Here is a 15,010-nt window from a genome sequence, read left to right as displayed (position 1 = left end):
GAAAATTATAACAAACTGAAGTCCATCTAACTATAAACAAATCTGTTGTGGTGGTTAAGTGGTCATAATGATGTATTCACAATGTGAGCACCCAAGTTCAAACCCTACCATCCCCACAGTGGTGGTTGGCTGAAATTAGTTTTCTGTGGTTCTCAACTCCAAGGCACGAATGCAAGTCAATCTCCCCATCAAAAAGGCTCACCACAGAAAGCAATCTGGCCTACAACATTTTAAATTCATGCATAGCATACTAAGCAAAGATAAACTGGTCAAGTTGCCTGTTTCCTAATTTGGATGAAAGATGACTGCACTATTTGAAAAACATATCAAGCATTCATAAGAAACAAACTTCATGTTAAGTTCACAACATGTATTCATCCATTCGAAATTGCGTAGAAGAATATTGATGAGGTGCATGTGTGTGGTTAAGTAGTAGCGCCAACAAGATACCTTGCCTCCTTAAAAGCCTTTTATTATAGCAATGACAAGTTCAGATATTTCGTTGATTTCTTAATGGAATGCTTTTCCCTATACCCCTTAGTTTTCACCTGAAAATGGAGGAAAACTTACTTCACATTAAAAAAAATATGGCATTTTGAAGAGGTTTTTGTAATTTCTGCTGCGTTGCTCAAAGGGTTAAATTGTATATTGGCATGATCAAACTACCTTAGTTTATCCAAATTTATACTTAGTATAGCCACGGCTTATATAGTTCTAAAAAATTTTTTTTTTTGCTCCTGTGGCTAATTCAACACTGTGACCTATTTTTATCACCTTTTCCCAATTTTTTTTTCCTTGTTAGTATTAATGTGCTTTTACTAATTAATTAAGAGTGCATAAGTATGCTTCAAGTAAGCAGTAATGACCCCCCTCAAGCTCAGTTTTGGTTTTCAGTTTCAGATTGATTTATTCGCTTCAATGTCTTGCAAGAGAAGTTATGTAGAATCGGTCTAGTTTTGGACTGAATCATCTTGACATTTTTTCTGCATCACTTTGAGTAAGAAATCAGTTTGTTCAAAAGATTTGAATATATTCTCAGACTAACGAGACTTTATCTTCTGAGCTTGTTTGAAAGATTGTAGCTTTTCTGAGACACCACGACTGATTCATTTAATTTTTTTCATTAATATTGTTCTGGATAATTTCTCAAGTCGAAGAAATAAGTAGAGGAACCACTTTACGGGACATTACAGATTTATTTTTACAGAAAACAGCTATTTACAAGTGCAAACTACAAATATGAATCTTGCATTCAGGATAAAGCAACAACAAAACTGACTGATCTCTTGATCACATCATTTTTATAGACTCATGGAACGTTCGAGAAGTAAAAGATTTCAGCATCACTGGTAGTTGTGGAAGAGTGGCACTTTAGGATGGGTGCAGACTTTTGCCAGAATGGTCTTTCTTCTTTTCCCTCATGCCTTTGTTAAGTTGAGGAGTCGTCAACAAATTATGCTACCAATATTTTTCATAACAATATTTAAAAGTGAATTTGCCATTGCTTCTATCAGGACCATAGCATGCCTGCTCCAGACATCGGGGCAGGCATTTTCTTATTTGGGGGGGGGGCCTAAAAGAGAAAATTATGCAAATTAAATGTACATTATTTGTGAGGCCCCCCCCAGGGACTTTGACTCAGGGCCCCGGGGCAGTGTCCTGATCTCCCCAGCCTAGTTTCAACCCTGACTTTTATGTACCTTTTGTAGAACTTATCTGGATTCATATTGATAGTTGTGAGCACTGCATTCATTTTTACAAGCTTTCACTTGCTATTGTGCATAGCAAGTGCAAATTCGTGTCTGTGTCAAACATCACATGACTTTGTGAAACAAGTATTTTAGCATGCAATATGTAAAATCAACACAATGTTTTAACGAGGAGCAAATTGGCAATTCAATGCAATTCACGTGTTTACTTGTTTCATTGAAAACAAGAAATTTTGCTGTGTAAAACTATTCCACTATGGACGAAAGGCTATTAGGAGTTTGTGGACATCGTTTTTTAGACAGCATGCACCTAGCAAAGTTTGGAAATTTCAAATTTTAGAAATATATATTTGGAAGATTTTAGACAACAATAAATATAATAAGATGGAAATATATATATTGTTTAAAGATACATGCATTTTTTGCGAAATTTGTACCAGAAAATGCAGCATCTTGCAGACAGCATACAAGTTTCAACACCACTTTCTGCTGAGAGAACTCTGTAGTCAAAAATATAAGTATATGGGTCATTCCCAAAAAAGAAGTACAAACCGTTTCAGAGCACTCTGCAAGTAATCTTAATTTTTTCTAGTTCTTTATTTAATTCTCTGTAATGTGGCATTTCTTAATTAGTTTCAGATAGTATCTAATTTTTTTTAAATCATTGTTTGTAGCAAAACATCAAAATCTGGATGTCCCAGCTTCAAAAAAGTGTTAAACAAAGAGAATTGGTGCAAATCTGGAATTTTTTCCAAAAGACATAAAATCACATTTTATGTGTGCCATAGATAAACAAAATTGACAATAAAATTTTGAAAAATATATAACTTTTTTTCTTATGAATACCTATTTATTTGTTTGTGTCCCGAAATTTATTAATTCCCATTTTAAAATGTCCACTCTGTTGTGGTTATTTGGGAAATATATTTTTATACCAGATTCATCAATCATCAGTTTTCATCAATCATCAGTTTTCATCAATCATTATAATGAAAATCTATAATGGGAAAATTTTCTTTTGGCTAATTTATCCACTCTGTTACATCTTCCAAAAACTAAAGCAACACAACAGAATAGAAACTATGATTTAAAGTAAAGTTTTCTCAGTTAAAAGGTTCTGAAGTTTTAAATTGAATTTAATAAGTTATCTACTCAATTTAAACCCTTTACCACATTCTCCATCATGTTATTTTTTCAGTTAAATACGAAAGTAAAGTGGTACAGATCATTAAAATCACTGCCAGGCACAAATCCAGGAAGATGTCATGAGGGGTATATTAATATAGGTGAAGGTTGTTATATGACAATACATTCTGTATTTTATAGTACAGAACCATTATCTTCCTATATTTTTGTTTCCAGCCCCGATTCCCCCTCCCAAGTCCAATCTGGATCACTAATGTGAGATTTATACCAACATCAAATTACTATTCAATTTCAATGAAAAACTTTGAAATAAAAGAAAAATCATCCTCATGATATAATATACAGCTGACCAAGTCCAGTGTCCACTTTTACCAGATTTTAATAATTTTACCAGACCAAAATTCAAACTATGAGGGATAGTGTGCATGTTTTTAGAATTTGGTCATGGGGTGAATTTTTATAGTTTTTGGAGTTTTTGGGTCACCACACTTTGTATACAATTTTTGGGAAAATAAAAGTGTTTGCATGGCCTATGTAGAATATTTAAGATATCTTTCTCTCAGTTAAACATTTCTGTGCATTCTGTTACAATGATGTCCACTCTTTTATGGGAAGCATGTTTGCATTTCACAGGCAAAAAAATTTAAGAATGCTTCAAACTAAGATGTTAAGTTATAAATTACCAACCCATTGTCTGTCAAAAATAAAAAGTTTTGATTTTGGGTAGCCGAATATATGTAAAATATAAACTTTTCTATGTGCTATTTCGAAAAAATCATGAAAAATCATCAAAACGATATAGAAAAAAAAGTCAAATGTTTTGAAACTTTTTTTTCCCTGCATATGTGTAAGAAATAAGCTGATTTCATTATTTTAAGAGATAAAAACAACAGAAATAACAATATTTATTTTTTTACAGCAATATATTTTTTTCAAATACAAATACAATGCCACAACAGGCAAAATGCCCAATGAGGTGGCTGAGAAAAAGATGCCCATAACAAATACGGATGTCATATATTTCAAAAATACAGCAACCCAGTTAAAAACACAATCACAAAAATTATAAACAATATATACACATGATACAATGCCCATAAAGAGTATTATGGTTGTCTTATTCTAAGTATGGATAGCTTCTCGATTTACCCCAATTATCGTATTTATCTCCAATTATGTTTATCGTATTTCTCTTTAAACATGTCAATTGTGTTACAATTTACTACATCCGGGGGTAAGCTATTCCATTTATTAACAACCCTATTAGAGAAAAATTCCCTGCGACACCATAACCTCGCATTGTCCCTTACCAATTCATACTGGTGTCCCTTGTAAAAGCAGTCGATTGGCGGTGTACTAAAAGTTCATCCCGTGTGCCAATAAGAACACGTGTAGCTTTTCTCTGCACCTCTTCAACCAAGTCTATGTCCCTCTGTAGGTATGGTCTTCAAAACCTTACAGCATACTCCAGTTCCGGACGAACTAAGCCTCGAAAAAGCGGAAGAATGACTTTAGGAGAATGCGAAGAGACCTTTTTGAAAATGAGACCAAGCATTCTATTCGATTTTTTGACCACCACTGAACAATGTTCAGAAAACCTAAGCCGCTCGTCAATGAGAATTCCCAAATCGGTGACCCTAGTTGCATCCAGGATAGTGACACCATTCAACTCGTAAGAGCACTGTGGGTTGTTTGAACCAAAGTGAGTGACCATGCACTTGTAAAAAGCTACTTGTAAAAACCATTCTAAACGTCATGCTACATTCATTTGCCCGTGCTGCAATCCTGTTTAAGTCTGTCTCTCTCTGGAGCAGTTCCCTATCGCTTCGATTCCAGATTACCCCTATTAGTTTCACGTCATCTGTGAATTTGCTAGCAGTCCCATCAATACCCTGATCGAGTATATCGATAAATACACATGATAAAATATTATACAACGCCCATAAAGAATACTTATGGTTGTCTTATTCTAAGAATGGATAGCTTCTCGATTTACCCCAACATGTTTATCGTATTTCTTCTTAAACGTGTCAATTGTGTTACAATTTACTACCTCCGGGGTAAGCTATTCCATTTATTAACAACCCTATTAGAGAAAAATTCCCTTCCAACCTATCCATCTCGTTGAAAATTTTGAACACTTCGATCATATCTCCTGGACACCTGCGCTCATCCAATGTAAACATATTTAAAAAATGAAGTCTCTCTCTTCATAACTCAATTCCCGTGTGCCAATAAGGACACGCTTAGCTCTTCTCTGCACCCCTTCAACCAAGTCTATGTCCTTCTGTAGGTATGGTCTCCAAAACCTTACAGCATACTCCAGTCCAGGACGAACTAAGCCTAGAAAAAGCGGAAGAATGATTAGGAGAACGCGAAGAGACCTTTTTCAAAATCAAACCAAGCATTCTATTTGCTTTCTTGACCACTGCTGAACAATGTTCAGAAAACCCAAGCCGCTTGTCAATGAGAATTCCCGAATCGGTGGCCTTAGTTGCATCCGGGATAGCGACACCATTCAACTCATAAGAGAACCGTAGGTCGTTCGAACCAAAGTGAGCGACCATGCACTTCTCAACGCTAAACGTCATGCTCCATTCATTTGCCCATGCTGCAATCCTGTTTAAGTTGCTCTGGAGTAACTCCGTATCACTTTGATTCCCAATTACCCCCATTAGCTTCACGCCATTTGTGAATTTACTAGCAATCCCATCGATACCCTGATCGAGTTTATTGATAAAAAGTGAAAAAAGTATGGGGCCAAGGTCACTTTCTTGAGAAACTCCATTTGTAACTGCTCAGTTTGAGAAACATTAGTGATAAATTCAGTGATTATATGTGCAATAACCGACCATTTTGATTAATTTTGACATAAATATGATAAATTTTGTTCATATATTGGAAATTATATTTACCAATGTTAAACCATTCTCCCCACATCTAGTATTGATAAATATTTATTTTATTTACAGTAGCCCAAAAGACATGAAATGCACTCACTGGAAAAGTAATAATAAATAATAAAATAATGAGGAATAAATAATAAAAGTAGTTAGAAATAATAGAAGGGAAAGCACTTCATGTACAGAGCCAAGTTGAAATCCTCAATAGCGGAAGTAAATCTTGCGTAGGAGATGCATACAAGCTCTGATGGCAGACTTCTATATTCTCACCACGCTACATCTGAATCTTGGGAAAAGCAATCTCTTCTTGCCATTGGTATTATTATTTGTAAACGATGCCTCCATAGGTTAACTTGTCTATGATCTCGAAGAAAGGTTCTCCCAATGTTAAATAAACCATTTAGTGGACTACTATCTGGAACATCTTCAGATCTGCAGTGATATACTACTCCATTGATATAGTACTCCATTCCAGTGAGTGCAGATCGGAAATTGACACCTCTCACTATAAGACCAGCCGTTCATGCCAGCTATTCATTTGGTAAAGGACCTCTGTGGCTTTTCAAGGAACTTTGTCATTAATTTTGTAAGAACATATGTATTGTAAGGGTAAAAATATGATAAATGGTCAATGAAATCACTTGAATTTACCGTTCATCATGCTCCTATAATGTTTGCACATGCTGATAAGTGTGAAAAAAACCATCACATTATAAGACAGATAAAAATGTGCTTTTATCTTCAAGCTTATTTTACTTGTGTTTAATTCTTATGACAAAATGTGTAGTGCACATATCATGTACAGGCTAAACTAGATGAAATAGGGTGATATTTCTGTATGATTTTCCATATTCATCACAGGAATAGGGAAATATGTATAATCGCTGGTAAGAATGATTGATAAATGTTGTGCAATTCATCAAACTTACTGAGACGATTGTTGATTATGCATAATTACCAGTTTATCACATTTACCATACCATTTATCCATACCATATATTTTGCTAAGCATTTTTTTCTCATGTTTTGTTTCTAATAATTTCCAGACAAAAGGTGAACTCAGTGCTGAAAGGAAGGAAAAATACGAAACAGCTCAGCTGGCGTATCAAAAATTGTTTTCTAGCACTCAACAATTTTCTGTAAGTATTTCTTGCATTTTAGGTATTACTCAGCAGTATGATTGTCACTTTTATTGTCATATGTCATTCCCAAAAAAAGTGCACAAACTGTTTCCATAATTTTTTTTACAAAATTGCAGAGCATTCTGGTAGTAATCTTAATTTTTTTTTTCTTCATTTAATTCTCTGTCATATGTCATTTTTTTAATTTGTTTCAGATGGCATCCAATTTTTTTTAAATCATTGTTTGTAGCAAAACATCAAAATCTGGGTGTCCCAGCTTCAAAAAAGTGTTAAACAAAGTGACTTGGTGCAAATCTGGAATTTTTTCCAAAAAACATAAAAATCACATTTTATGTGTGTGCAATAGATGAACAAAACTGACAATATAAATTTTGAAAAATATTAAAAATTTTTTCTTATGAAAACCTATTTATTTGTTCATGTCCCCAAAATTTTCCCGTTCTCAAATGTCCACTCTGTTATGGTCATTTGGGAAATATACTTTTATACCAGATTGAATCTGATTACACTTTTGATCACATTGAAAGGTTTACTTTTAATGCTTAATCAACAATTTTAGATTTGACTTTTGCAAAATGACTTGATTATGTCATTACATTATGTCTTTGCCAGATTTTTCTCTGTCCGATGTCCACTCTGTTACATCATTATCATGAATAATTAAGATTTTTTTTCATCTATATCAGCATCAAGTGATAGTACATGGAGATATGCTTCAAAATATTAAAAAAGAAAGTTTTCATATATCATTATAATGGAAATCTATAATGAAAAAAAAATTTTTTTTGGCTAATTTGTCCACTCTGTTACATCTTCCACAAACTAAAGCAATACAACAGAATAGAAACTATGATTTAAAGTAAAGTTTTCTCAGTTAAAAGGTTTTGAAGGTTTAAATTGAATTTAATAAGTTATCTATTCAATTTAAACCCTTTACCACGTTCTCCATCATGTTATTTTTTCAGTGAAATATGAAAGTGAAGTAGTACAGATCATTAAAATCACTGCCAGGCACAGATCCAGAAAGATGTGTCATGAGGGGCATATTAATATGGGTGAAGGTCGTTATATGACAATACATTTTGTATTTTATAGTACAGAACCATTATCTTCCTATATTTTTGTTTCCAGCCCCGATTCCTCCTCCCATGTCCACTCTGGATCACTAACAAAGAGACTTGGTGCAAATCTGTAATTTTTTTCAAAAACTTGGAATCTCCCTTTTTATGTGTGTCCCACAGATAAATAAAACTGACAATAAAATTAAAAAAAAAAAATTTTTTTTCTTATGAAAAACTATTTTTTTTTATCATGTCAAAGTTTTTCCCATTTTAAAATGTCCACTCTGTTACGGTCATTTGGGAAATATATTTTTATACCAGATTGAATCTGATAACACTTTTGAGCTCACCGAAAGGTTCAGTTTTAATGCTCGATCAACAATTCTGGATTTGACTTGCAAAACGACTTAATATTCAAGTCATGTCTTTAGTACTAGATTTTTCTGTCAGCATTTAGTCTGCATTCTTTATGGGATAGAACCGTTTTTTTCCCCTTATTATTTTTGTTTAAAAGCCCAATTAGCCCCTCCCCCACCCCGGTCCACTCTGAATCACTAATGTGAGAGGTATAAATGTGAGTTTTATACCAACATCAAATCACCATTAAATTTGAACAAAAAAATTTAAATTTAAAGAAAAATCATCCTAATGATATAATATACAGCTGACCAAGTCCAGTGTTTACTTTGACCAGATTTTAAAAATTTTACCAGACCGAAATTCAAACTACGAGGGATGGGGTGCATGTTTTTGAATGTTCTCATGGGGGTGGACGTTTTTCAAAAGTTAAATAAGAATTCCTGAGCCACCTATCACATTTTGTATATCAGTTTCAAGAAAGTAAACATGTATTTGCATGTCCTATTTAGAATACTTGACATATCTTTCTCTCAGCTAAACATTACTGTGCAATCTGTTACAATAATGTCCACTCTGTTGCAATTGTCTTCAAAAATGCTTCTCTGTTACGAGAAGCATTTTTGCAGTTCACAAGCAAAAAATTTTAGGAATACTTCAAACTAAGATGTTAAATTATAAATTACCAACCCATTGTCTATCAGAAATGAAAAGTTTTGATTTTGAGTAGCCAAAAAATATATGCAATAAATAAACTTTTCTATGTGCTATTTTGAAAAAATCATAAAAAACCATCAAAATGACAGAAAAAAAAATTTGAACTGTTTTTTTTTTTCAGCATATGTGTAAGAAATGATTTCATTATTTTAAGAGACAAAAACAGTTGAAGTGCTGTTTATTTTTTTACAGAGATATTTGTTTTTGTAACAGATTGGAAAAAATCCATGACTGTCTTAAAACCCAAAAAAATAAAATATCATTGCAAAATAAAAGTGAAGAATATTTATAAAATATTAAACTTCAAGTCATTGGCTATAATTTGAGATCAATTTCATTTTGAAAATTTAACTTTGAATTTTCCATTTCAAAAAAAGGGAATGTGCACTTTTTTGGGAGTGACCCATATACTTGTGTTTGGCTGAAGCTCCCCCTCCTAATACTTGCAACAACCATTAAGCAAAATAAGCACATGCTTAGGGCATCAAGAGAAAAGGGGCACCACAAAAAGTTATCAACTTGTATTTTTTTGTCAGTGTAAAATTTTTTTTCCCAGCCTCAACCATTCGATAGAAAATCCTCATAAGATCTTGTTTGAAAATCTTGAAACTCCTCTCTGACACAAGATGAGAGGCATATGCTATGGCTGCAGCAACATCGAAATCTCAAATTCAGAGAAACTAATAATGTTGTAAACAAGAGTTCATGTTAAAGCAGAGTTTTTGAAAGGTGTCTCAAAAATTCCATAAAACAAGCCCAGAGTATTTTTATCAACATCATAGACTCTAGAGCAGTGTTTCCCAAAGTGGGCAATATCACCCCCAGGGGGGCAATGGGACTATTCAAGGGGGCGGTACTAGCTACAGACATGATTGGGGGGCTACGAATGAGCATAAGGGGGCAATGGGAGGACGAGAGGAAAAAATAAGTTTTCGAAAACTGGGATCCTTTTCCGAAGAAAGCCTTCGTAAATATCCGTGCCTATGGGCGAAAAAAAAACTAATATTTGCACTCAGTAGTTGTACTTATTTCATCTGCTGTAATTGATCAATAAAGCCTTCTGTCGCAGATTTCAACACCATCTGGGAATGACTGGTTTTGCTAATGACTATTCATTATTAGAGCTATCGTCCCCCAAAAAAGTGCAGCTGGTATCTGTGTTCTGGTTTCAGGGCCCCGAGACGATTCTCGTTATTATTTTTTTTTCACCTTATAAATTCAATACAGATTGTGGCCCACCAAAGAGCCTAGCCTCGGGACCCTGCGGCAAGGTGGGGGCATAATTTTAGCATCCCTGTTCATTCACCTACGGCTATGGCTTTTTTGCATTCTGGTTTTTTTTTTATATAAAAGAACCGCTTGGGAACAGACACAAACATCAATGGTCAACAGCTCGTCACGACACCACTAGGAACCCAGACACTCACTTTGAGGAACTGCCGTAATAGAAAATTTTTGTAAGGTATTCGTTCAAGTTCCGGAATTATTTAAACCCAAAGATAGCATGTGGAAGTACCAAATTATGAATTACAGATGAGCAGTCTTGAATTTTCAGGCAAAAAAGTCACATACCTAAAGTGTTTGTTACACAACGGATGGCAGGGCCGTCTTAAGAGCACCATGACCCCCCCGGGCCAAGTGGTTTTTCTGAGGCCCTACCACATAAATTATAGAAAATTTCAACCAAATCTCACTTTTGTGAGGCACGGGTAGGCCCATGCGTTAAGACGGCACTGAAGGATGGACCTCCATTTCATGGTTCAAACATGCATATCAGCTTCAGCCACCTCGTTGGACAATTTGCCTCTTGGGGCCTTTGTGTTTCTATATGTAATTTCGATGGTGTCCGAAAAGAAATAAATGTTATGCGGAAGAGATGTTTGTTGAATCCACACCGTAAGTACAATAATGTATTTTTTTTCATAAAAATTTTGATGTTACTAAATTCTCTTATATTGACCGATTTTCATGACTTATGTAAAACACTTGGGCAGTACTATCTATCAGAGGCACCGATATAAAAAAAATATTGGAGGGGGCAGGGCGTCGGAAGTGATTCGAACCTGTGGGTGCCCGTCTTGAGATTCATGTAGGAAATTTCGATTTTTGAATCAATTCTGTGGGTGCTCGGACCCATTTTACAAACTTCCGTGGGTGCTCGAGCACCCACAGCACCCCTGGCTCCGACGCCACTGGGAGGGGGAAAGGCATAAAGTTGCTTGTCGTGCCGTATACACGAGCCAAGCGTGTACGCAGGAAAGAGAGAACGTGCATTGCATTTTATTTTTAGAAATTAATTGCGGGGGGGGGGGGGGAAGCTCAGTACCCCTTAAAAATTTTATTGGGGGAGGGAGCGCAAAGGGCCTCAGCTCCTAGGTTTCGGTGCCTATACTAGGCCTATCTATTAATGCTTATGAAGAGCGCTATCCGTAACCGCACTGATTATGACAATAAAGATGAAAGGGAAATTTTGGTACTATCTCCGCAAACAAGCATAGTTTCTGGTTGGAATATTGCGAAGAATAGGGGGGGGGGATACATGCTCCTTCAGCATCGGATGATAGAAATTTCTTCTCGCAATGGTGTCGGTTTGGTAGAAAATTTATTAAAATTAAAATTTAATTTTTTTTTTTTTAATTTTTTGACTTGAATTTTCTTTTTTACGGTGACTTATGTAGTGTTTTTCCTTGAAAGAAAACGATGCATTGTCATACGACCTTTCAAGAGTGATTTTACTCAATTCAAAATCGACTCATTCTTAAGCATCGTAGTATATTAATAGTATGATGAAATTACCTTTTTAGCAATGTAGAACGCAAAACACCATCGATATTTGTTAAAAATACACGGAAATAAACACCAATGAATTTCCGGTTATTTTTAGTGAACATCGTTGGTTTTTTGTGCTCTATATTGATAGTATTACTTAAGGATATATAATTATATTATCAATCATATCTCTGAAAGTATTTTTTATTGTATTTTTACGTTTAATTAGTGTGGTTGCATCCAAATTTTTTTCCTTTTAATATGTTTGAGCTGAAAGGGTTGAAATTCATTGCAATCTAACGAGCTTTCAGATATATTCATAAAACAATGGTACATATTTAGAATGATTGTCATTCAGAATTATATGTAGAAGAAACCAAAGAGGGAGAGAGTCAATTGTAGTCCCCCGATGCTTGTCAGTTTTAATCACGAAAGAAGTGAGAGACCTGCGTTTGAAATAATGTAAAATTACATTTTCTTAAAATATCGCAGTAATTCTGGCGATTGGAAAAATAAATGGCAGCTAGCCGGAGTCCGACTTAGACACGAAGAGGTCCTGGGCAAGGCAGGAATTAGGGCCTCTGTGACTTGAGTCCAAATATTTTGTTTACCCAGCGAATATAATGCCGGGAAAATGTTTTGTATAGGAAATTATCTAAATAAAATATCAAATGTCTTCTTTTTTTTATTCGTTCATTATCTTCCTTGGTGAGAAACTTCATTTTCTCCTAAGGAACCGTTCACACCCGAAATAACATGACAGAAAAAATAAGGTAATATAACAAAAAATACTCGCGTTCGAGTTCGTTTCAGAATTTACTTGGTTAACAAACCAAAAACACCAACTAATGTCTCATGAGCTCCCAAGATCGGTAATTTCAAAAATGAATTTATTTTAACGATTAAATTTTGAAACGGGCGTGGTAGCCCAGGTCGATAAGATACTTGCCTAAAGTACCAAAGGATGTTTAGAGGTGTTGCGAGTTTGATACCCGGTTCGTCCTTGTCAGAAAAACTTCCCTGACACAGGGGGACAACAAAAAACGGCGACTTGACCGCAACAAAAAATTACTACCGCAGGGAGTCCCCCATCGAGGGGTTAGCGCACCAACCTCTCAATGAGTATAAAAAATAAGCCTGCCGTTCAGAACCGGCGATAAATTGTAGGTCCCGGTCTAATTAGCCCTCGTGTGCAGAAAATGACCGTGGTGCAACAAAAATAATCAAATTTTAAAACTTTGAAGGGGAAAAGTCAAAGCAGTAGATTGCCAGGTAAATTTGGTTGCCGACCCATGCTTCAGAGAGTGTGAACTCGATTGCGTATTTAGTGCGTTACAACAACACTAATTCTAATTGGATAGCCATGTGCGCATATTTCTAAGACAGTCACTATAAAATCAAAACCGCCGAGTAATTTGCATCAATTCCATATTAAATAAATATATATGTAATTTCTAATTAAGCCGTGTTGCAAGTGGCTTTGTTCAAACTTGAATAATAAGGATTGGCTGAATTTTATCATTAATGAAGTTTTATGCATTCACTGGAACTTATCATCAAAACCTTATTTTGTGTTCCATGTCAAAGTAGAACACTCAACTCCAACATGCAATTATGTAATTTTGTATAAAGTAAAATTTCTAGATACGCGATTTCATAGGAGTACGTAACACATGTTAAATGTAGTTTAAATCGTTTCAGGAATGTGTACAATGCAGTTGACAATGGAGAGAGGGAGATTAAAATAATATTTTTTTTTTATGTAACCTCTCTGATCATCATGTATTCCCAAGAGATCCTTACAATCTGCAATGAAATAAATAATCTGTACTGAATGAAAAAAATAACAATTTTCTATACTTTTCTTTTTAATCTCCAACAATATCAATTATCACATTTACAAGAAAAATTGGCAGAAATAACATTAAAAGATGGTGTGACATTCAAATTTGAAGATGACTATTAATTTTTCTTTCTGTAAAAGCAAATACCGTGCCTGGAATTTATGGGGATATACAGAGGAATCTCCCGTAACAGACACTCCCTGTTTTTAGCGGACACCTCCAGTTATCAAACACTTTTTGAATTATGTCAACGGAACTCCGGACTCCCGTTGAGACTGATTATTTTACTATCCATTAACGGACACTCCTCGTTAGCGGCGAAAATTTTCGGTCCCGTCAGTCAGTGCCGTCTTAACGCATGGGCTCCTGAAGAAAAGAGGGGACTCAGAAAAACAAGAAGTAGTTGAATTTTTTGAAAAGTTCCCAGGTAGGGCCTCAGAAAAATCACTTGACGGGGGGTCGTGTCCGTTATTGAGAGGTTCTAATGTAGCTGAACATTTTTCATGTGCGAGACGTTTCAATGCAGTCAAAAAAATCGAAATCACCTACAGATATTCAATTGTGAGGATTTGAGAACACTGCATAGTAAAACCAAGTGACAATCATCACACTTAGAAAACATCTATTAATAAAATTATTTTTATTAAAACTAAGTAACAATTGTAGTTTTGCGCATTAATGGATATTTTTTGTGTGATGTGAATATTACTTTGACCACAATAAATGCAACTAAATGCATATGTTTTGTGTTATATGCATATGTTTATAATTTTATAATTCACAAATTTAATTTTTTTTGTTTTGCAATGAAGTTTACTGTAATTTTCTTAATTGTAATTATTTTAGAATTTCTAACCCTTTTTATACTAGAAATGTTTCAGGAAAACATTTATGCAAAAAAATCAAAAATTCACCACTGCATCTTTCAACTTTTTAATATGTGGGTTTTTAACATCTCTTCCAGGGGGGCAATGAGAAATTTTGTTTTTGAAAAGGGGGTGATGAGCTGAATAAGTTTGGGAAACACTGCTCTAGAGGCTTACGCAGGCTGTACCCCAATCCTCCAAAAGATGATTGAAAATTTTTTAATATTTTTATACAAAAAATTAAAATATCAAAAGAAAATACCTTTGTATTTTATTAAATCAATTTGTTTATTTGAAGGTTAATTACTCAAAATTCCTCTTGGAAGATTCCTTGTGACCCCTCGAAAGGTAATGTCAGAGGTGAGGTCAAACCTATGAGTCCTAGAAGGCAAAGTGATTTTTCCGAGACCCCCCCCTCCCCAAGCATACCTACCTTTTAATTTGCAACTTATTCTCTCAAAAATTGTACCCAGATCTAATGGTCGTGAGAATCTAA

At 34.7% G+C, this 15,010-nt stretch overlaps 1 protein-coding gene across 5 annotated transcripts in view; it reads left to right on the top strand.

Annotated features, from left to right (window-relative positions):
• The window catches only part of Upf2 (UPF2 regulator of nonsense mediated mRNA decay), a 228,607-nt gene that overhangs the window by 49,419 nt on the left and 164,178 nt on the right, over positions 1-15,010 (top strand). For all 5 annotated transcript variants that reach the window (XM_089237947.1, XM_089237950.1, XM_089237948.1 and 2 more), the window contains exon 13: positions 6,805-6,897. In XM_089237947.1, the coding sequence (XP_089094073.1) occupies positions 6,805-6,897 (93 nt within the window). The remainder of the gene's footprint in view (positions 1-6,804; positions 6,898-15,010) is intronic.

The sequence above is a fragment of the Pholcus phalangioides genome, unplaced genomic scaffold (genome assembly GCF_987345545.1).
Source record: "Pholcus phalangioides strain wild (caught in Gottingen) unplaced genomic scaffold, Ppha-v1.0 ptg000010l_1, whole genome shotgun sequence".
Classification (NCBI taxonomy): domain Eukaryota; kingdom Metazoa; phylum Arthropoda; class Arachnida; order Araneae; family Pholcidae; genus Pholcus; species Pholcus phalangioides.
Note: the sequence above shows the minus strand (reverse complement) of the source record. Positions and strands in the feature narration are given on the sequence as shown.